Source organism: Salvelinus fontinalis, chromosome 3 (assembly GCF_029448725.1).
Source record: "Salvelinus fontinalis isolate EN_2023a chromosome 3, ASM2944872v1, whole genome shotgun sequence".
NCBI classification, from domain to species: Eukaryota; Metazoa; Chordata; class Actinopteri; order Salmoniformes; family Salmonidae; genus Salvelinus; species Salvelinus fontinalis.
In genome coordinates, this window is record NC_074667.1 from 8976531 (window position 1) to 8999862 (window position 23332).

Below are 23332 nucleotides of genomic sequence, written 5' to 3' on the forward strand. Positions count from 1 at the left end.
GCTGACTGAGGGGGTGGAAGAAATGTTGCCGAATTGTAGCCTTGTTTAAATGGAATGTACAGAAGTAGTCTGGGGGTTAAATTCCAGGGAGAGAGACAATTGGCTCTTGACTAACTGCCATCTGAGGAGAATAGTAACACACACAACCTGTGATCAGCACACACACACAGGTGCTTAAAACCATACTCGTATCTACTTACACAGCTATACAGACCACTCTCTAACAGTCTTTTGTAAAAATACTAAACAGCACTAAAACACTAGAATACGATATAGTAGTGACTAGTGGTGTAACACACTTTGAGGTACAAGAAAGGCCTATACATAGCCAAAGCAGCTTCTTTCAGAGTGCTGCAAATCTTGCCCTCAAAAGGGAATAAGACAGTGTTGTGCATCAGCATAACAGCAGACCTATAAGCTTGCTGCCAACTCTTAGCAAACTGTTGGGGGAAAATTGTGTTGGACCAAATACAATGCTATTTCTCGGTAAACAAATTAACAACAGACTTTCAGCATGCTTATAGAGAAGGGCACTTAACATGTACTGCACTGACACAAATGACTGATGATTGGTTGAAAGAAATTGATAATAATAAGATTGTGGGAGCTGTACTGTTAGATTTCAGTGCAGCCTTCGATATTATTGACCATAACCTGTTGTTGAGAAAACGTATGTGTTACGGCTTTTCAACCTCTGCCATATCGTGTATTCAGAGCCATCTAACAGAACTCAAAGGGTTTTCTTTAATGGAAGCGTCTCTAATGTCAAACATGTAAAGTGTGGTGTGCCGCAGGGCAGCTCTCTAGGCCCTCTACTCTTTTCTATTTTTTACCAATGACCTACCACTGGCATTAAACAAAGCATGTGTCTCCATGTATTCTGATGATACAGCCATACACACATCAGCAACCACAGCTAATGAAGTCACTGAAACCCTTAACAAAGAATTACAGTCTGTTTTAGAATGGGTGGTCAGTAATAAACTGGTCCTGAACATCTCTAAAACTAAGAGCATTGTATTTGCTACAAATCATTCCTTAAGTGCTAGACCTCAGCAGAATCTGGTAATGAATGGTGTGGCTGTTGAGGGGACTAAATTACTTGGTGTTACTTTAGATTGTAAACTGTCATGGTCAAAACATATAGATTCAATGGTTGCAAAGATGGGGAGAGGTCTAGTCGTAATAAAGAGATGCTCTGCTTTTTTGACACCACACTCCAAAAAAGCAAGTTCTACAGGCTCTAGTTTCGTCTAATCTTGATTATTGTCCAATTGTGTGGTCCTGCAAGGAAAGACCTAGTTAAGCTGCAGCTGTCCCAGAACAGAGCGGCACATTTAGCTCTTAATTGTAATCTGAAGGCTAATATTAACACTATGCATGCCAGTCTCTCTTGGCTAAGAGTTGAGGAGAGACGGACTGCATCACTTCTTTTTATAAGAAACATTGTGTTGAAAATCCCAAATTGTTTGCATAGTCAACTTACACACAGCTCTGACACACACACTTATCCCACCAGATATGCCACCAGGGGTCTTTTCATAGTCCCCAAATCCAGAACAAATTCAAGGAAACTTACAGTAATTATATAGAGCCCTTATTGCATGGAACTTCCTTCCATCTCATATTGCTCAAATAAACAGCAAACCTGGTTTCAAAAAACAGATAAAGCAACACCTCACGGCACACAAGCCTCTCCCCTATTTGACCTAGATAGTTTGTGTGTATGCATTGATATGTAGGCTACATGTGCCATCTTAAAAATGTATGTAGTTCTGTCCTTGAGCTGTTCTTGTCTAATGATGTTCTGTATTACGTCATTCTGTATTATGTTTCATGTTTTGTGTGGAGTGGACCCCAGGAAGAGAAGCTGTTGCTTTTGCAACTGCTAATGGGGATCCTAATAAAATAACTAACACCAAACTCACAAAGCTAGCGCCACTACCGGGGGCCATTTTGACACATATGGATACTATTTGTGCTGAATGACCAGATGTTGATTTCACAAACACGCATCTCGTGCCAAGCTCCGTTATTGCAAAGGTTTCAACAGAATTCTTTAAAAAAAAATGTTTTCTTACTAAAAGAAAAGGACACATTCTTTATGTAAGACCAGAAACACAAACTCCCTGTATCATAGCTTAGATTTACCTCGTTCCCAACTGGGTTTAGCTACTGCCCTTCACCTGCTCCCTCCGTGTCCACCTTACTATGTGCAAAGCAGCGTGGGTAATAGCGTGGTAACTGGACTGTTCCACTGAGGCGGACGGTACACGGTACACGGCTGGTGTTTGAACAGCTGCTCAGAAGGGGGGGGGGGGGGGGTACAGGCATGCCCGCACAACACACACACACCTGCTGGCTTACTGCAGAGAGAGGACTAGCCTAGCAGCATCTGATCCACATTACATTGAGTTTCCTCCGTAGTGGAATGGCTCCAGCCCTGACCCCAGATCCAGCCCAGAGGCCTTTCATGGCATACCTGAGGTTCAGCTGAGGCAGCGCGCTGACAGACTGTTTGCGCACAGACAGCCAGGAGTGTGTGTGCGCATGTTTAGGGAACCTGAATGGCATCTGTGAAAATCAACAGTGGCGAAGCTACACACACAGACAGCCCACCGGTAGGGTCACACGTCAGCATTTTTTTCAGTCTGCGTCTTACGCTGCTGTCGTGATGTCTGTGTGTGTATGTAAGTATGGTGAAAGGTTGCTGAGTTTGCACACACGTGTGTCTGGTTGAGGGGTGTGTGTCAGTGTTGTTGTTTGTCACCCCTGAAGTGTGGTGTGTGTGTGTGTGTATATGTATGTATGTATGTATGTATGTATGTATGTATGTATGTATATATGTATGTATGTATGTATGTATGTATAGGGAGGAGGGTTACCTGAGGTTAGTGTTCTGGCTCTGGCTCTGGCTCTCCATGGCCACGCGGGAACCGTTTGGACCAGGGCCGTTTGGACTAGGGAGGAAAAGAGGGAGAGAGCAACAAACCAACAGTGATATAAAATGGGACAAAAAGATTTGACGCCATCACACAGCAGATGGATTCACTTGCAGCAGGTAGAATGCTTCCTCTGCATTTTTGCTACCATGATATTTTACTGTGATCTAGAAAATAAGCAAACCCAGTGTTTTCAGCTACAAAGGCATAACCTCGGAGTAGACCACTAGATTAACAGTAAAGAGCCCAGGTCACAGCCTGAACGGTGACAGCGTTTGCACTCACTTGAGGACCAGGTGGAGGTTGGCGGAGAGGCGCGGGTCGGTGAACTGCGTGGTTCGGTTGTTGTGGTCCACAAAGTAGACGCGTCCCGTTGCCGTGTTGCGGATCTCCCAGCCCGGCGGCAGAGGACCCAGCTCCTCACAGTTGACGTTGCTCAGATCCCTGGGCATGAAAATAGGACCACAGGAGACTGTGAAGTCAACTAAACCATAACCACGTAAACCCCTCGCTCACTTAACCTAGGGTGCTAAAACAACAAGGGTATAACACAATGAGCATGATAATACAGTATTTACTACTATTATCATCATTATACTTTATTGAGTATTAATCATGTAGGTTAATGAGAGTATATTATCTTTTATAGTGTAAGAACCAGGCTATTATAGTACAAATCGACTTGTAAACAGTCACTGTTAGTCGTCTCTATTCTACCAGTTAGGTAGGATTATTGAGTGCAAATTGTATTTTCTAAGTACACAACAAATCTTTTCTCCAAGTATAAAAAGGACACCCCAGAGGCATTCCTAAAATCAACTCAAAAGAGTTGGATCGATCGCAAAACATCTGAGAAAACACTTGAATAAATTCCAAAAACTCCCTATCGGTCTCTACTACCCCATAGACCTACATTCTTTTCTGTTGAAACCTAAAACCCTGAAGTGGGATGTTTTAACTGTCCACTAAGGACTCATCGCTAAAGCAGTCTGCACATGCCTGGCTACACTGTTTCATTACATAATGGGTGTTTGTAACTCGTTCTGGGCCAAATGACCATGATTCAAGGTTGAATCTTAACTTCTTTGGGATAGGGGGGAGCACAGACAGCCAGGAGTGTAAAAAATCGTTCCCAAATTAAACTGCCTCGTACTCAATTCTTGCTCGTACAATATGCATATTATTATTACTATTGGATAGAAAACACTCTCAAGTTTCTAAAACCGTTTGAATTATATCTGTGAGAAAAACAGAACTCATTTTGCAGCAAACTTCCTGTCAGGAAGTGAAAATCTGAAATCGAGGCTCTGTTCCAGGGCCTTCCTATTCATTTGCTTGAAATCTATGGATATACATGCACTTCATACGCCTTCCACTAGATGTCAAGAGGCAGGAAGAGGTGGAATGGGGTGTCTAGCTTGATCTGAGGTCGAACAAGAGCTCTTGGAATGACGTGAGCACTATTTCCTTTGTTCAGCAAGGCGCGGGAAGGAACCCTGGATTGCGTTCTGAAAAGCTTTCGTTATAGACGGCTAATATCTCCGGCTTTGATTTTATTTGATACATGTGATAATATCATCGTAAAGTATGTTTTTTCAATATAGTTTTATCAGATTATTGAAAGTTTATCGGGAGTTTTGGCGGTTTCCGTTCTCTGCGTTTGGTGAAGATGGACAGCTTCGTGCCACTTGGCTAGCTTTGGTTGCTAACTCGACAGGAGAAAAGGACATTCTAAAACCAAACAACGATTGTTCTGGACAAAGGACCCCTTGTACAAGATTCTGATGGAAGCTCAGCAAAAGTAGGAACCATTTATGATGTTATTTCGTATTTCTGTGGAAAATGTTTAGTACTATTTTCCGCCCTCATTGCAGGCGCTGTCTCGCTATAACGTAAGCTGTATGTCTTACTAAAGTTATTTTTAGAATTCTAACACGGCGATTGCATTAAGAACTAGTGCATCTTTCATTTGCTGTACAACATATCTTTTTTAGTAAAGTTTATGATGAGTTATTTGGTCAGATTAGGTGAGTGTCAGAAATATATCCGGAGATTCTGGGAAAAAGTTGCTACGTTTTCACAAATGTATAACCACGGATTACAGCTCTAAATATGCACTTTTTCGAACAAAGCATAAGTGTATTGTATAACCTGATGTTATAGGACTGTCATCTGATGAAGGTTGTCAAGGTTAGTGAAAAATTATATATCTTTTGCTGTTTTTTTGCGATCGCTAACTTTTGCTGCTGATAAATGGGTTGTGTTTTTGGCTATTGTGGTAAGCTAATATAATGCTATATTGTGTTTTCGCTGGAAAACACTTAAAAAATCTGAAATATTGGCTGGATTCACAAGATGTTTGTCTTTCATTTGCTGTACACCATGTATTTTTCATAAATGTTTTATGATGAGTATTTAGGTATTTCACGTTGGTTTCTGTAATTGTTCTAGCTGCTTCGGTGCTATTTGTGATTGTAGCTGCAATGTAAAACTATGATTTATACCGGAAATATGCACATTTTTCGAACAAAACAGATTTATTGTATAACATGTTATAAGACTGTCATCTGATGAAGTTGTTTCTTGGTTAGTGACTAATTCTATCTCTATTTGGTCGGTTTTGTGCAAGCTACCTGTGCTGTGAAAGAAATGTCTGTGCTTTTTTGTATTTGGTGGTGAGCTAACAAATATACGTGGTGTTTTCGCTGTAAAACATTTAAAAAAATCGGACATGTTGGCTGGATTCACAAGATGTTTATCTTTCATTTGCTGTATTGGACTTGTTAATGTGTGAAAGTTAAATATTTCCCAAAAATATTTTTTGAATTTCGCGCCCTGCCTTTTCAGTGGAACCCAGGGGCTAGACAGGTTAAGGACATTGAATCTCTGAAGACCAAGACATTGATAAGTTCATTATTTGGGATAAATCGGTGTGCTTGTGTGTCGATCGATCGCAAAACATCTGAGATGATAATAATATAATGTTAATAATATGTTAATATTGTAAATCTCCAAAGTAAGCTTTATTACCTCATGTCAATAAAGCAAATTGAATTGAGAGAGAGACAGAGAGAGATGGAGGTGAGTGTGTGTGTGTGTTCATAGCAGTGTGTACCTGGGCACTCGAGGGTCGTGCCATGTGCTGACGCCCGTCTGGGTGTGGAGGAAGTACACCTGGCCCTGCTGCGTGGTTCTTTGCTCTGTGGGGGGGGGGGGGGGGGGGGGGCACATAAAGACAACGCCGTGAGAAAAGCAGAGGCAATCTTAAATGGCACACCCTTTTGTTCTTCAATTCTCTCAACTTAAACTGCACACAAATGAGTATTTATGTTCCAAACATCTGGACAGGACACCAGCGTGAACCACCCAGTATGAGTGCACTGACGGTGACAGGGCACCAGTGTGTGTGTGTGTGTGTGTGTGTGTGTGTGCGCCTCGTGCATGCACATGCAGTCCCTCATTCATCCCCATTAACGCCGATTTCCTTCCGACACCACAACACATATTCCACCCAGCTCTCTCACCTCGCACTCCCTCAGTTCCACCCAACTGGTCAGAGTCACTGACTGAGTCGAAGGAGAAAAATGCCCTCTGGCCTTAAGTGAGTCATCTCTGCCAACCTCTGCCAAGAATATTGGGCATTTTCAGGGGCACGGATCACCGCCATTCTAACGGAATGGCATTCATCACCACCATTATCATTTCCTTCACAGACTCTGGTTCAGTTCTTCTACAGAGCTCTGTGTTGAGCCTTGAGTTTATGCAGTTCAACACAGATGCCCAAGAGCTCTGCAGGAGATATACACAGTGTACAAAACATTCCAGGACATTGCCTATCATTTCACCTGGTCGGTCTATGATCCCTTATTGGATGTCACTTGTTAAATCCACTTCAAAACAGTGTAGATGAAGGGGAGGAGTCAGGTTAAAGGAGGATTTTTTGAAGCCTTCAGACATAGATGTGTATGTGTACCATTCAGAGGGTGACTGGGCAAGATGGAAAATGTAGGTGCCTTTGAACGAGGTATGGTAGCAGGTGCCAGGCGCACCGGTTTGTGTCAAGAACTACAACGCAGCTGAGTCTTTCACGCTCAACAGTTCCCCGTGTGTATCAAGAATGGTCCACCACCCAAAGGACATCCAGCCAACTTGACACAACTGTTGGAAGCATTGGAGTCACCATGGGCCAGCATCCCTGTGGAACGCTTTCGACACCTTGTAGAGTCCCTGCCCCGACGAATGTTTGGTATACTCCGTACATACTCATCATTTATGAACTTGCCAAGTTGTGTCGTATATTAAAATAGGAGGTAGAAATAGAGGATGGGGAACTTCCACAGAACAGGGAGATTGTGGTGACTGGTGGGCTGGCGTTGTAAATCAGTGTTTGGCTACAGCATATAAATAATGGTGCAATACACTCGACTGTTGACATCCGACATGTCAATGTTTTTAATTGTATCTGTCCCTATCAAATGAATCTCGTCCTCAGGCTAACCGCTACCATATATACAGAGAGAGAGAGAATTGGCTGGCGGATGAGACAACAAGCAAATAAGCTATTAAATACATCATTTAATTGTGTGTTGGTCTCTGGTTGTGAAAGTCAAACTGGTCCAACACTGTGTGCTTGGGGTGCTCGAAATAGCTGCAATCTATAGCAACAGCCTAGCAACCACCAGCCTGTAGTACTTAAATCATATTGCATAATGTATGTAATACGTTCCATCTGCATGTATAATGTATACAAGACTGAGGCTGTACAGACGTGGGGTTGACCAAAAACACCCAAATGAAAACCAGTTCCCCTCGAATGCACCCTTTCCTGTCCTCCACATGGGGGAAATGTTCTTTCTCTCCCTTCCCCTCAATCGCCCCCCCCCCTCTTTGGCTCGCTCCCCCTCTCCGTCTCTCCTTTGTGGGAATATCACTCTGCACTGCGAGAACACTTTGGAGCGCTGGGAAGTGTTCATAAACATGGGGAAGAGAGGAGAAGAGGGGTGAGGAGAGAAGAGGGGCCTTGAAAACACAGCCTGCGCTGATTGCAGCTGTCATGATGTGGTGCTGTGGGAAGAGGGAAGCTGAGAGAGGGAGGGAGGAAGGGAAGGAGAGAGAGGGAGGGACAGAGGGATCTAGAGAGACAGGGAGGGGGAGAGGGAAGGAGGGGTGAAGGCTGTGGTTGTAGCAGCAGGGAGATTGTTGTACTACCCTCTCAAAGGCTGATAACAAAGCCATGTTTGCCCTGGTATTACGCTGCTACAGTTGAAGTCGGAGGTTTACATACACCTTAGCCAAATACTTTTAAACTCAGTTTTTCACAATGCCTGACATTTAATCCTAGTAAAAATTCCCTGTCTTAGGTCAGTTAGGATCACCACTTTATTTTAAGAATGTGAAATATCAGAATAAAGGTAGAGAGAATGATTTATTTAAGCTATTTAACTAGCCTACTTGGTTAAATAAAGGTGAAATAAAAAATAAATAAAAATTCCCAGTGGGTCAGAAGTATACATGCACTCAATTCATATTTGGTAGCATTGCCTTTAAATGGTTTAACTTGGGTCAAACGTTTTGGGTAGCCTTCCACAAGCTTCCCACAATAAGTTGGGTGAATTTTGGCTCATTCCTCCTGACAGAGCTGGTGTAAGTCAGGTTTGTAGGCTTCCTTGCTCTCTTCCTTGAGGTCAAAGCTTTGTGATGGCCACTCCAATACCTTGACTTGTACTTAAGCCATTTTGCCACAACTTTGGATGTATGCTAAGGGTCATTGTCCATTTGGAAAACCCATTTGGACCAAGCTTTAACCTCCTGACTGATGTCTTGAGATGTTGCTTCAATATATCCACATCATTTTCCTCATGACGCCATCTATTTTGTGAAGTGTACCAGTCCCACCTGCAGCAAAGCACCCCCACAACATGATGCTGCCACCCCTGTGCTTCACGGTTGGGATGGTGTTCTTCGGCTTGCAAGCATCCTCCTTTTTCCTCCAAACATAACGATAGTCATTATGGCCAAACAGTTCTATTTTTGTTTCATCAGACCAGAGGACACCAAAAAAGTACGATCTTGTCCCTATGTGCAGTTGCAAACCACAGTCTGTTTTTTTTTATGGCGGTTTTAGAGCATTGGCTTCTTCCTTGCTGAGCGGCCTTTCAGGTTATGTCCATATAAGACTCTAGGAGACAGAACACATCTCCTTCCTGAGCGGTATGACGGCTGCGTGGTCCCATGGTGTTTATACTTGCGTACTATTATTTGTACAGATGAACGTGGTTCCTTCAGGCGTTTGGAAATTGCTCCCAAGGATGAACCAGACTTGTGGAGGTCTACCATTTTTTTCAGAGGTCTTGGCTGAGTTCTTTTGATTTTCCCATGATGTCAAGCAAAAAGGCACTGAGTTTGAAGGTAGGCCTTGAAATACATCCACAATTGACTCAAATTATGTCAATTAGCCTATAGGAAGCTTCTAATGCCATGACATCATTTTCTGGAATTTTCCAAGCTGTTTAAAGGCACAGTCAACTTAGTGTATGCAAACTTCTGACCCACTAGAATTGTGATAGTGAATTATACGTGAAATAATCTGTCTGTAAACAATTGTTGGAAAAATGACTTGTGTCATGCACAAAGTAGATGTCCTAACCGACTTGCCAAAAATATAGTTTGTTAACAAGAAATTTGTGGAGTGGTTGAAAAACAAGTTTTAATGACTCCAACCTAAGTGTATGTAAACTTCCGACTTCAACTGTACATGGATACTGCAGGGTCCATGAATTCCTTTCATTGATAATTACAGTGTGTGCGTTCATGTGTGCGTACGTGTGTGTGTGTGTTCGTGTGACACTGTAGCTCTGAGTCAGGTCAGTTGAGGTGTGTATATGTAAGCATGTGACTGTGCTTACAGAAGCCTTTGGCACATCATGCTGGCTGAGTGAGCAAGTGTGTCTCTCTCTCCTCGATAATGAGTAACTGTACACATATCCCTTAGGTAGGTCAAGCAGAGGGTGTTGTGTGTCTCTGACTGCACCCCTGTCCTCTGCCCTCTCCATATCCTTTGGGTAGGTCATGCGGGTTTGTAGGCTAGTGTGTGTGTGTGTGTGTGTGTGTGTGTGTGTGTGTGTGTGTGTGTGTGTGTGTGTGTGTGTGTGTGTGTGTGTGTGTGTGTGTGTGTCTGTAACCACATCACCTGACCACCATATCCTCTAGGCAGGTCAGGCAGTGTGAAAATGAGTGTGTATACATTAGTTATGTGAACGTGTGTGTGTGTTAGTGTACATGTTTGTGTGCAGGTCTTTGTATGCCGGTATGTTTTTGTGTGCGTCTCACCATATCCCTCTGGCAGGTCCGGCGGGGTGTGGAGGTGGGTCCTGCTCATGTAGTTCCTGTGTCTCTGGGAGCGGACGCGTCTCTCTTGGACCCGCGGGTCACTGCCACTGCTGGGCAGCACACCGATGGCCGCCCCGTTGGGTGTCATGACCGGCGTGTTCTCATCCACCACACAGCTAAGGGGCCGCCCGGTGGGGCTGGAGTACTCAGACGCCGGCCTGGAAAGGGGACACAAAGGTTGAAATAATATCTAAGAAAGTGTGCACATTTGATGGGGTATTGTTTGTGTGTGTGTGTGTGTGTAAACGTGTGACGGCGTCAGACTGTTTGTCCCCCTGCCTGTGTGTGTGTCTCAGTGGCAGTCTAGTCCATGAGAGTGGCAGGAAAGAAACTGATAAGATGACTGGTCAAAGGGAGCGAGAAAAGGAGAGGAGACGAGAGCCCCCCCCCCTCCACTCCCCCAGACCACTTTGTCTGGCCATCCAGGACCGCTGACGCCTTGGTTCTCCTTTGACAACTCCCCACCGCTTTAACCCCTGCCTCACCCATCTCCTCTCCCCTAACCCAATCCCACAGCACACCCCTCCCGCTTAAAGAAAAATAGGAAGGCCAGCTCCAGAGGGGTCATTTATTTGTTTGCTTACTTCCCTATCGGCTCCACTGATACAGGGGCCAAGTAAGGAAGGCAACAGTTGTTCCAGGAGAAAGGTGAGCCAAGCCAAACCTGGCTGGCCCTATTTATGGGACTGAGCCTTTCAGGAAATTGATAGGAACTCACTCATTAGGCTGCCCAGTGACTGGTTTGTTTTCCTTTTACAATAGTGCATGGACAGCCAATTTTCTGGGGCAGCAAGGCACAATATACTACCAGACAAGCTTGAGGTTGTTGTTGTGGCATATAAGCAACGGCTTCCCTTAGGACTTAGATGGGAAAGGTTGGGTGCCCTTTTTAAGGGCAACGTAAGGAAGATAGACTAATAAACAGGCCAGAGGTGAAGAGGGAGGTTGATGATGTGTTGTATTATAAAGAATGTCTGGACTATTTATGTAAATTACAGATGATGGATTTGACCTTTGGTACTCAGTGTGTGAACAAACGGTCTGCTGGATGTTGGCTGTACTCCAGGGTCAGTAGCTTCCGAGGGAGATTCCATCTGGTGCAAAGGTAGGTGTGTGTGTGTGTGTGTGTGTGTGTGTGTCTGTGTGTGTGTCTGTGTGTGTGTCTGTGTGTGTGTCTGTGTGTGTGTCTGTGTGTGTGTCTGTGTGTGTGTCTGTGTGTGTGTCTGTGTGTGTGTCTGTGTGTGTGTCTGTGTGTGTGTCTGTGTGTGTGTCTGTGTGTGTGTCTGTGTGTGTGTCTGTGTGTGTGTCTGTGTGTGTGTCTGTGTGTGTGTCTGTGTGTGTGTCTGTGTGTGTGTCTGTGTGTGTGTCTGTGTGTGTGTGTTGACGTACCGGGTGGGCCTCTCCCATTGCGTGGTGCGTGTGATGTGATTAAGGTACTGGATCCGACCAGAGGCTGTTCTCCGCTCCTCCCAGCTGATTCAGACAGACGGACAGACACACAGGAAGACAGACACAGTGAGCAACAGACCAAGGAACAAGTATTTCCATATGCATTAGAATTGTTTTTATACAACCAGATTCAATATGCCCCTATTCCAACCAGATTCAGATCAACGTTCAAGCTAAACCTTATACAATAACAAATAACTATCTCTACGTAAGAAAACGATGTAAATCTAATAGCTGATTTATGCTTGATCCGGCAATCCGGCTTGCAGAGGCCAAATCGAGCCCCTCACAAATTCTGTAACAACGCAGAGGGTTCCGTATAACATTGACATGACTGGTTGATGGTAGGTGGGGGCAGGATGTCCTGTATAAACACAAACTCACTTCCTTGACAACAGTTCTGCTCAACAGCTCTGCTACACAAAGTGAAATAAGTATGAATGCCCTGACATAAAAGGCTGTACGGCCAACGCAGACACCGGATTGGCCATGCAGAGCCTCTCTCATTGGATACATGCAAACTGGTACATCATGTAGCTTTAGTCTTAAGAAACATCCGGAAGCCTTACCCATCAGGTAAATCATTATCAAACAGACGGCTGCAGTCCACCACGGGGCCTCCTGTGCCGATACGGTCTCTGGACTGTAGACTCACTGGAGACAGGAGACAACAGCAGCAGTTAGACCAATATCATGCAATGCTGTATAACTAAGAATGAGATTATCCTAATCGTAACCTGACCAAGGGAAACTCTCGACCCTAGGTGAACTGTGGCTCAGAGTGCTTCCTGGTCAGGTCACAGTCTGGAAAAGATCTCCAACACTAAAAGCAGTGTGTGGTGAGGTAAACCCAGAGTACTGTGACACCGGATCCAGAGAGCCCCGTCTGTGTTGTGCAAACAGACTCCGTGGAAACCTAAGAGGTCAAAGGTGGTTTTACTTAGAAACGAGACGACGAGCTACTCAGACAGTCGTGGCTTTCCTTTCAGACAGTCCGATGATAGTGGCGAAACATCCACCAGACCTGTGGTTGTGTCAGACAGAACCACACCTCTGCTCCTCAGGCCAAAGTGTGTTTTTGTGTGTGTGTGTGTGTGTGTGTGTGTGTGTGTGTGTGTGCGTACTTGTGTGCGGTCCATAGCACTGCACAGATGTACTCACCAACTATCTGGCCTCTCACTGTGTCGTTGTCATTGGGGCCCAGCTTGTTCAGGTCCAGTCTCTGATCTGTGGGGTTAGAAGAGAACAATTGAATGAGCAAAGAATAACTTATTATTCCCCAAGGGAATTTCTAAAGCTTAATGGAATTATATCTGTCTGGCCTTAGCATTGAGTAAGCACAAGACAAACACTGCTATTACAATACTGCTATGTCATCACCACAAGAGCAACATCATACCAGCCAGCAGCATACTACCCTGCATCCCACTGATGGCTTGCCTCTGAAGCTAAGCAGGGTTGGTCCCTGGATGGGAGACCAGATGCTGATGGAAGTGGTGTTTGGAGGGACAGTAGGAGGCACTCTTTACCTCTGGTTTAAAAAAGATCCCAGGGCAGTAATTGTGGACATTTCCATGTGTAGGGTGCCATCTTTTGGAGGGGCGTTATAAACTGGTGTCCTGACTCCGTGGTCACTAAAGATCCCATGGCACTTATCGTAAGAGTAGGGGTGTTAACCCCGGTGTTCTGGCTAAATTCCCAATCTGGCCCTCATACCATCACGGCCACCTAATCATCCCCAGCTTACAATTGGCTCATTCTTCCCCCCTCCTCTCCCCTGTAACTATTCCCCACTTGTTGCTTTAAATAAGAATGCATTCTCAGTCAACTTACCTGGTAAAATAAGGGTTAAAACAGAATCCTCATACAACATACCACTTTCCCTTCAAAACAAGAGGTGAAGAAAACGTGAATACCTTGGACGACAAGAGAAATATGAACAGATGACGACTAAGATAGTCAGAACACCACATCAAATCTGCCTACGAACAAGACTGTCAGCCAAAGGAAGGAGGCCTACACTAATAAAGGGGTCTCCATTTCACAGTGCAGGTTAAGCCCTGATCCCAGATCAGCCATAGCTGCTCTCCCTCTACTCATCCCAAAACATCCTAGACATATGTCAGCTCCTATTAGCTAACTCTTTGGTCTGGGTCAGGGGGAGCAGAAAGTGAGAGCACACCCTAGGTTGTTTCCAGACTACGGGAGACAGGTGGTGGTGGGGGGGTGTCTTCCTGACAGACAGCACTGTACTGTGGATTGGGGATCTGTTCCGGATACGTGTCTAGACTAAACAGGGACGGCCTAGGGGTTACAAGGCTGGAATAGTAAGCAGCTTTCAGAGGAGTAAAAAAAAAGAGACTAAGTGAAACTGTATCCTGGCCCTGCAAACATCTGAGGTGCATTTAAAAAAACTAAAGGAAAGGGCGACGGGGGGGGGGACAGGCTCAGACGAAAGGAAAGAGCGGGGGAATACAAAGGGTACGGGAACCAAATATACCACAAAAAAATACACTGTCTACACAACATATGTAGGCTTAATTACCAGTGTATCAACAGTATACGTCTCTCTGTATACAAGTCTTGCCACCCAGACCGTGCATAGACGATATAACACTAAAATGATTGATCCATGTATACATTCTATACATACTGTCCACCATCACAGACGCACCAAAAGCAGTTTACATAAACTGTGGTAAAATAAGACAACAAAAAGTTTACAAATGGCAGGCCTCAGGATTCTAACTAGGACAAAGGGCTCTGAGGTTAGTGTCCGTGCGTGTGTGTGTGTGATGCTACAGTAAGTTGCAGTACAGGAAGTTGGAGAGCTGTACCGGGCCAGACTGTTAGGAAACGGCGCAGCAGCAGAAGAAGAAGAGGCCCCTAGAGACTGTGGTGGCTGGACCACAGACAGACAGGCAGGCGGGGGCAGGTTATGTGAGGACTGGTGCTTTGCGACAGCCTGTCTCCCTTGTTGTCCACTTGTTGTCCACATCAGCAGCATCTACCCATACTGACTGACTGGCTTCAGTGCCACACTGTCTGACTGACAAGTTCTAGAGGACTCTCACCACTTAGGGAGAAAACCGCTGAGTGGTATAGATAGTTATACAGATATACTATAGACGGAGGGTGAGGAAAGTAGGGCAGTTAGATGTACAATTAGGACTACATCACAGCATAGGCAATATACTGTAAGCGGAGACAGCTAGTTTAACAGCCTAGCTAGCATCTTTAACCGTTAACTGTTATAGCTTGGCTGAAAAGAGCAATGCTCTATACCTACGGTTGTTCACTGCTAATGCTAGCAGTCGGGGTGGGACCCAGTCTGAATGCAGCAGCTCACGGCTAACAAGCCAGGTAAAACAAAGGAAATAGACTTTCCAGTAAGTACTCATAAAGAAGCAGTCACTGCAAGAGTAGAAAAGGGAGACAGCACGTCTACTTCACATACAGTTAGTCTGTGTCTGAAGAGACAGCAGGCCGGGTGTGTGTGTGTGTGTGTGTGTTTCCCTTCACGCTAGAGGTGGAAACCCCAGGGAGTGTGTTTGAGCTGGCACCGCCAGGCATGGGCGAGACTCCCAACTCCCAGGAGCCCCCTATCCTGCTCTCGATGGCATCCGTCTCACCAGGCCAGGCAGCGCCAACAAGCTCCGTGCCCTAGCCAGCCAGACTGGCACCTGATACCCAGGGAGGGAGCGGGCAGAGCGGGGCAGCGACAGTGCCAGACTCCCAGATGGACGTCAATCAATAGGGTTTAATGGCAGGTGTGTGTGTGTGTGTGTGTGTGTGTGTAAGTAATAGGGCCTTCTAGGCAGTGGGGCAGGACAGAAACCTGTCTTGCCTTTGATGTGGTCTATAAATCAGATCATGCGTTGCGTACTCGGAGTGGAATAATGATGAATCAAGGGGGGAATGTGTGTCTGGGTTGAGTCATCGTTGGGAGGTTTTTTGCTGTCTCACACTAGACAGACCACCGCTAGACAGACACACACTGTGTAAAGCACATTCACATACATATTTGCTCAAATGTACACGGGCACAAATTAATTATTGCTCTAATACATGCTTGAACGCACACACACACACTTACAACCGGTGTCTTTGAGGCGGTTGATGGCGTTGGAGAGAAGGCGTACACAGCCCAGGAAGCCGGCCCCCTGCTTCTTGTGAATCTTCTTGTGGTTCCACACACTGATGGTGATGGAGTCAGACTTCCCAATGTACCTGTGGATGATAGAGACACAGTCCCTTTAATATGAGTCACTAAATACATAACAGACCAACCGATGTACCTGTATGTGTGCGTGTGCGTGTGTGTGTGTGTGTGTGTGAATGTGAGCGAGGTAGTCGCTTTAATATGCATCTTATAAGATCTTTAAATGCATCGCTTATAACACTGAGGCCCATCAGTGTGCTTTTGGAGTGCCGAGTCATTATCCCAGGGTAACAGCGAAGCTAATAGGGAGAGACATACATCTCATACACACACACACACACACCTGCACATACATACATACATACCGAAGAGGATGACCTACTAAAGAAACAAGTGTGTACACAAAGTCACGTCACAGAACGTATGGAGGGGTTCTGAGGTCTAAATGACTCTGATTACAGTGTGCCAACTGTTCACGATGACGACGATGAAGCTGCTTGTCTGGCTATAAGGTCAGCCTAGTCATCATTACCCCTCTCTCTCCTGCCCCACAGTCTCCCAGACAGACAGCACTTACAGTAACACACACACTGACTGGTCTAATTACAGCTTTCCCAACACTGCTGCCAACTCAGCCCTCCTTCATGGGTACGTATATATCATGAAGAGAAGGATCTCCAGGAGAAGGGTTTCCCAGAGCGCACATAGAAAATGCACATGGCCCATACTGCTAAAGTGAGTGGGAAGAGATTGTCTAGTCAGTTTTCAAATTTGCTCACACAGTGTCTCCTTTTGTCAATAGACAAGTCAGCTCAAATATCTGATACTAATATCACTGGCAACTGACGTCTGTGGACGATATAAATGCTGCCATTGAGGAGTATGTCTTTTTGCATAGTTCCGTCTTTAAAGGAGTGATGGACAGAAATGAAATAAAACTTTAATCTAAGCACATTAAATCTAATCTGTTTTTTTCTTCTTCATATTAAAAGCCTTGCATGCATTGTGGGTTGAAATGTCCACCTGCTGTCTGATCTAGATTTGGATAAAGGCTTCAAACCAAGCCAAGTTACTCCACCTCTACACTGTGGTGGTAATGCATGGGCCAACAACATGATTTGGAGTGTGTGTGTGTGTTGCAAAACCAGGCTGGGTTTAAGGGGAAATGAGAGAGCAGACCAGACAGTGACCTAGCGTCTGGGGCTTTGAAAATGAGGACAGGTAAACACAATTTCCTCAGTCAAAATGACTTGAGGAAGACACACGTGTACACACACACACCGTGATAAACACACGTTCACACACAAGCGCGCGCGCACACGCGCATTTGTGAAACCATGTGCAGTCTGGCTTTGCAGGTAGAGCCCGTGATTAGAACAGTGCTTACCGCAGCAAATTAAGGAGGAGAAAAAAAACAGAGAGAGAGAAGAAAACCCACTTGTCCGTGCATACGGCTAAGTATAGCTATATGATAATACCACAGTATGGTAAGTAATACTTACAGAGCCTCAGTCTAGCTAGTCCGAAGAGCTTTTCATTTCCAGTGGGTGTAAGTAGGCCAATCAGATCTCGGATCAGTTTACTCTTCCAAATCCCTTACCTCATTAGGGTGGAACACTTAACCGGCCTTCGATTAGTTTCTAGGCTGATGATGCAACAAGTTAGCCAATTCACTGGTTTGTGACTAATGGTGACTGGTGAGCTGGGGTGGCACAATGGGAGACATCTAGTCATGCCATTTGGTGCCCAGTCACGCCAGTCTCCCAGGTCAGACTGGGTTAGAAGTAATGAGGCTAGATATAGACATCTAGACTAATCAACGGCCCAGACAGACGACACCGTCACACTTCCTCCCCTGGCGGCTGGCGAAACCAGCTCTGCCTTCTGGGATGACAGCGCGGCAGCCACCTGCTCTCGGTTTCCTGGGCCGAGAGGGACGAGCGATTAGGGAACCGGGTAGGGAGAGAGAGGAGGCGGCTGGTGAGGAGGATAGCGTGGTCGGTGCAGTGAGAGGAGGAGTGTGAATGGGGTTTCACCAATCAAGGCCTCTGAAAAGTACAACCGTCAATTGTATCAATTAACTTCTCTATAGAAATATGAAATACCGCCTTCTACTGTATAAATCGATCAAGGGCTCTAACATACAGTATGAAGCTAAAATGGGTCACATATTCACCCACATTGGTTCCTACAGGAGGGCAGCGACAGCGCTTACGGGCCTTGTGCTCTAAAACAACCCCGTTACTATTCATGACGTCTCTAGCTTGCCTAAGGGATATACAGTGCATTAGCATCCCATTAGGAGCTCCATCACCTGGCAGTCTCTAATGCAGCCTGCCCTGCTGCAGGCGCTAGACGCACCGAATATGAAAACAGAGCGAGGCAGAATGTATGCTCCTCAAGCTCCAAACACCGTCTGAACTAATACATGTTTTGACAGCCCTCTCTTTTCTGGTTCAATGGCCTCTGGCTGCAAACGTATAGCTACATAAGTTACGCTGTAAATTGCAAAATCAATGACTATTAGTGAAAACTGCAACGACAAAACTCAGCCTGTTTTGCAGTACACAAGCACTAGTCAATGGGTGTGTCACACACTCCTTGACTGTGCCCTATTTCTTCAAAGTGTACACTCATACACTCAACCCTATGCATTTCAAACCAAAAGCATTGGATTGGTGTATTTCGCACACCAGTACCTTCCATGAATGTGCACATAGGGCGGATGAAGGATGTATTCTGCAGTAACTGTAATGGTCTGTAGTCCAGAGGGCTACACTACAGTAGCAGACCCACAGAAAGGGGGCTGCTGGGTAGGCTGTGTGCTGAGCACTTAGCTTGGCCTGGTGTGGAGGGAGGTGTGGAGAGCAGTGGCAACCTGCCAGCCAACAGGCTGAGGCTGGGGCTGAAGGCTCCATCTGTAACTGTGCTACTTGTCATGTCAGCCATTTCCTGTGACAGAGCTCTGGGGTCACTGGCAGGGGAGACTCCCCCAGGACCAGTGGAGAGGCGAGTGTTTGAAGACAAGCATGGCGGGGGGGGGGCAGGTGTGCAAACACACACAGAAAAATAGACACAGAGATGGACAGAGACATCTACATGTGTGCGCAAAGCTAGCAAATATGTCTTCCCGCTGCAGTGCCAAACGTATGTTTTTTTTGTTCTTTTCTTTCTTGGGGACCTAATTGATGATGTAACTACATTCCCTGTATTATTCAATCTGTGCATAGTGGTTTGGTGCCAAGACACCCACATCTCTGCATAGTTTCCCAATGCTTTTGTAACACACACACACACACCCCCACACACCTCTCTCCCCATGTCTAGCTTTCTCCTCACCCGCTCCCTCCCTTTACATCCCTCTCCTGTAATGCATTGCCAGTAGGTCCTTTGGGTCCGGTGGCGATTACTCCCTAGAAGAGCATGTAAAGCTTGCTGCTCAACATTCACAACACATGGCTCATTTCAGTCCAAATATTCAGTCGGACAGTCGCAATGGTTAGACTAGAGTTGCGTCTGAAATGGCACCCTATTCCCTATAAAGTGCACTACTTTTGACCAGGACTTTAGTCAAAAGTAGTGCACTACATAGGGAACAGGGTGCCATTTCAGACTAGCCTTAGAGCGTGCAGCAGCCCAGTTACAAGGCCTCAAATGGTTTATGGTGGGTGTTCCTGCACATTAGCACGGGAAGGGAGGGTAGCCTACTGCATTCCTCGCACGCTCATCATAGCAGCACATGGAGACGCCACAGCTTAGTCAATGAAACCAGAACAGTGTGATAACGTTGAAAACCATAGTCAACATGGGAGGTTGCGTTAGCAGTTGTCTGTGGTTCTTTGGCATCCATTATATAAAGTGGTTTCTTCAGGAGATGACAGTGAGTTCAAACAATTCCAGACCCTAGTCCATACACACGCCAGACGTTCCTCCTGCGGACGAGGTTATGCTACTACTTCCTACTAGGCACTTTTGAAGATCTGAAAGGATAAATTCCACCTAACTGAGACAAGGTGGAACTAGGAAGACATGGTGAACAAGGGTTTATAGGTCTAAGGTGGTCCCCCAGTTTAGAGTCTTCCCTGGTGACTTACAGGTCGTAATGTTGGTTCCACTTGGGGTCCAGCGTGTTCCTCACGGTGTCCGTGGAGTGGCATTGCCCCGAGCCGTCCACCACCACTTTGGCAAAGGGGTCAGGCAGCCCTGTGGAGGAGGAGCCAAAATGGAGGATTGTATTCACAACTGTGGATGGCATAGAAACAATGGAGTCAATGGAACTATATTCACAGTATGGTTCATTTATCTAGCATGGAAAAAGTGTTGATATGAAATGGAGATTATATGTTGCAATTGGAGACAAAATGGAGGATGTATGCCTGAATAAATTTCTAGGTAACTGTATTCACAAGCTGATGGCATAGAAACAATGACTATGAACAGACCTAAATTCACATAATATTAATTATCTAACATGAAGATATGTTACAGCTGAAATTGGATAGAAAACATGAGCTGGCGCACACCCAGAGAAAATTATTTTAATGTAAAAGGTGCTGACTAACGGCGAATAAACTTTAAGCTATAAAAATAAAGAGAGTCGCAAACTCTATATATAAACTCCCAGTAATTTATTGGGTAAATCACCAACATTTCAGCATCACCGTGCATCCTTCGAGATGATGCTGACACGTTGGTGATTTACACAATAAATGACTGGGAGTTTATATATAGAGTGTGCAACTCTTTTTATAGCTTATAGCTGAAATTGGAGCCAAAATGCAGGACATGCTCGTCAAAATGATAGTTTCTATTGAACTGCACTCAAATACAACAGCTGAGTCATAAGACGGCATACAAAACATTCATTGTCAACGGACCTTTATTTACACTGTGACTCATTCAGATAACATACATAGGAAATATTGTGTGTACATGTAGTTGTGCGAGCAGCTCAGAAGCATGTCTGTCCACGCCAGTCTATTAGACTCTTTGGAAATCTGTGCCGGTACACACACACTGCTACCGACCTACGCAAGATCAACATATCCCGCTCGTGTCATGTGTAGTATAAAGACTTGGAATGGATTGATAGACTAGAGTAATGATGTGTATTTCAGTTGAGCTTATTCAGTAGTATTTGGAAACGAAACGTTGTTGCCAACTATTCAAATCGGAGAGTTACAATGTTGCAATCACTAGGCAGCCAACTGCATATAGGAAACAGAGTTCTCAATAAATCCACGTTAATCACACGTGACACGACCTCGCGATAGTTCAAACTACAATAAACATAACATTTATTAACATTATCCAGGGGAACCGTATAGAGTGCGATATCATTTGAGCTTTGGAAACAAGTGCTCTCATAAATGCATGGTATGGGCCTCGTTTCACATTAGCATTGTAATAAGCTTCCTCGCAATGAACCAGCCTTAATACATTTTGATTTATTTACATATCGAATTTGATTGTTCAACATCAGTTTGACGATTTCTCATTTTGTGGCCGCCTAGCGGATCCTCTTTCCACTGCTGTGGTGCTGATTTACAGCGGGAATGGGGAGTGGTGCGGCCCGGCCCAGTCATGACTAGAAGAGATCCAACTTTTGTCAAATTAAAGTCAAAAGTTGAATTGTTTTGTATTTTAGCTAACCCTAACATTAACCTAATTTTCCCAACTTGCTACCAAAAATCAAATCTGAAGTTAATTTGACAAAAACTACCATGACCGACCGGCCGGCCCTGGTTTTAGTAGAAAGCCATGTTTAGTTAGTTATTAGGCTTACTTAAAATGTTCATGCCTAGGCTAAATTAGAAAGGCTAGATTGTATTTGAAGACAGCTGTGTTTTGCTATTTATTAATGAAAGTGTTCATACAAATAGCCTATAGGTCAGGTCTTTCGCAAATTATATTATACAAATATGATATTTTGAAGTTGTGTTTTACTGTGTAGGAGACTTGTTTTTCCTACACTAAATCTTTAAATCTTTAAAAAAAATAATATTCATTGATGATTTATAGCAGGGATGAATATGCAACGGGTAATGTTTCGCTTTTCAATAAAACCTGTCACGTTGGTACAAGAACATTGTTGTACTTTATTTACAGGCTCTTTTATATTCTGTTAAGATGAATTACAATAATCTAAAATGTGATTTTGAGCCCCGTGGGTGGATGCCCTAATGAGTTACGCATATGGATGTCCGGGAAATTAAAATCTTGCCGGTCACGTTGTTCGGCACCAAATTTTCCTAACGGAAACTTGGTATACATGCATACACACACACACACAAACCACACACACGGACTGTGCTCCATAGAAATGACATACTGTGTGTGACTATAGTTAGGAGGGTGTGTTGCTCCAGGCAATGATACCTCCCACAGGTCAAACTTGTTGAGTCACATTCAACCCTATGCCATACTGGCAGAGGAAGCAGGGACTTCCCTCTACAGGTGTGTGTGTGTGTGTGTGTGTGTGTGTGTGTGTGTGTGTGTGTGTGTGTGTGTGTGTGTGTGTGTGTGTGTGTGTGTGTGTGTGTGTGTGTGAGAGAGAGAGAATGCGTCATTTACAGGAAACTGTGCCTTAAAGCCCACAGTAATCCAATACATTCAAAGGAGATGTGCTACTGTAAAGCCTAAAGAATGCTCCAATTCACTCTTTACCAAAATCCTACACTATGATAATTAGCCTACGAAGAGGACGTACCTGTGCTTTGTGTTCCAGAGGTATTTATTTGTGGCGAGTATCTCCGTCTCGCCATGATATAAAACTACACCAGACCTTCTGGCATAATGCCAATGTGAAGATAGTAAGATACAGAAACTCCACAGTTAACGACCGGGTAGCCTTTCACAGTCAGCCTAATGACAGAGTAACATTAAAATACTATTAAAACTACATTAATGGCTGCTCATCTGTGTCGGTCATAACAGCATGCGTCAGGCATTACTAGCTCATCACCGACGCTCTTCTACTTCATTGGATATCATCGGGGACCAGCGTCGATGTGCATCATGTGTTCTATCTTTAATCTGTATTCGTCAGCCAATACTTCAGGCAGACTGAGCTCCTATGGGACTCCATCTACTGAAGGCTTCAAAGCCAGTCAGCTAGCTGACAATCCCATCCCAATGCACGGGGGGAGAACAGAAATAGCACTGATACAAAAAAATTGGTTACTACTCACGGAAGAAGTCTTTCTTTGACAAGTTCTTCGCACACAGCACTGCAAGAGAAGAGAAGAAACGTTAGATGAGTAAAATGATCGGTGTGGTACAATGGAAGAGCAATATTATGGAGTTCTAAATACAACGCAAAGCAGCTGTGGGGGGGGGGGGGGGAAACCCTATGAGCTTACATATTAAATAAAACCAAAAGCACAAGAGA

The 23332-nt window shown here is 44.8% G+C and overlaps 1 protein-coding gene across 4 annotated transcripts in view; it reads right to left on the reverse strand.

Annotated features, from left to right (window-relative positions):
- The window catches only part of LOC129838013 (E3 ubiquitin-protein ligase SMURF2-like), a 72323-nt gene that overhangs the window by 15793 nt on the left and 33198 nt on the right, over window positions 1-23332 (reverse strand). For 2 of the 4 annotated variants that reach the window (XM_055904665.1, XM_055904655.1), the window contains exons 2-11: window positions 23133-23171; window positions 20037-20184; window positions 15877-16010; window positions 12942-13007; window positions 12350-12434; window positions 11721-11804; window positions 10272-10489; window positions 6058-6142; window positions 3228-3386; window positions 2886-2960 (exon numbers count right to left, since the gene is read on the reverse strand). In XM_055904665.1, coding sequence (XP_055760640.1) covers window positions 2886-2960; window positions 3228-3386; window positions 6058-6142; window positions 10272-10489; window positions 11721-11804; window positions 12350-12434; window positions 12942-13007; window positions 15877-16010; window positions 20037-20184; window positions 23133-23171 — 1093 coding nt within the window. The remainder of the gene's footprint in view (window positions 1-2885; window positions 2961-3227; window positions 3387-6057; window positions 6143-10271; window positions 10490-11720; window positions 11805-12349; window positions 12435-12941; window positions 13008-15876; window positions 16011-20036; window positions 20185-23132; window positions 23172-23332) is intronic. The other 2 variants (XM_055904683.1, XM_055904675.1) reach the window with 1 other exon arrangement.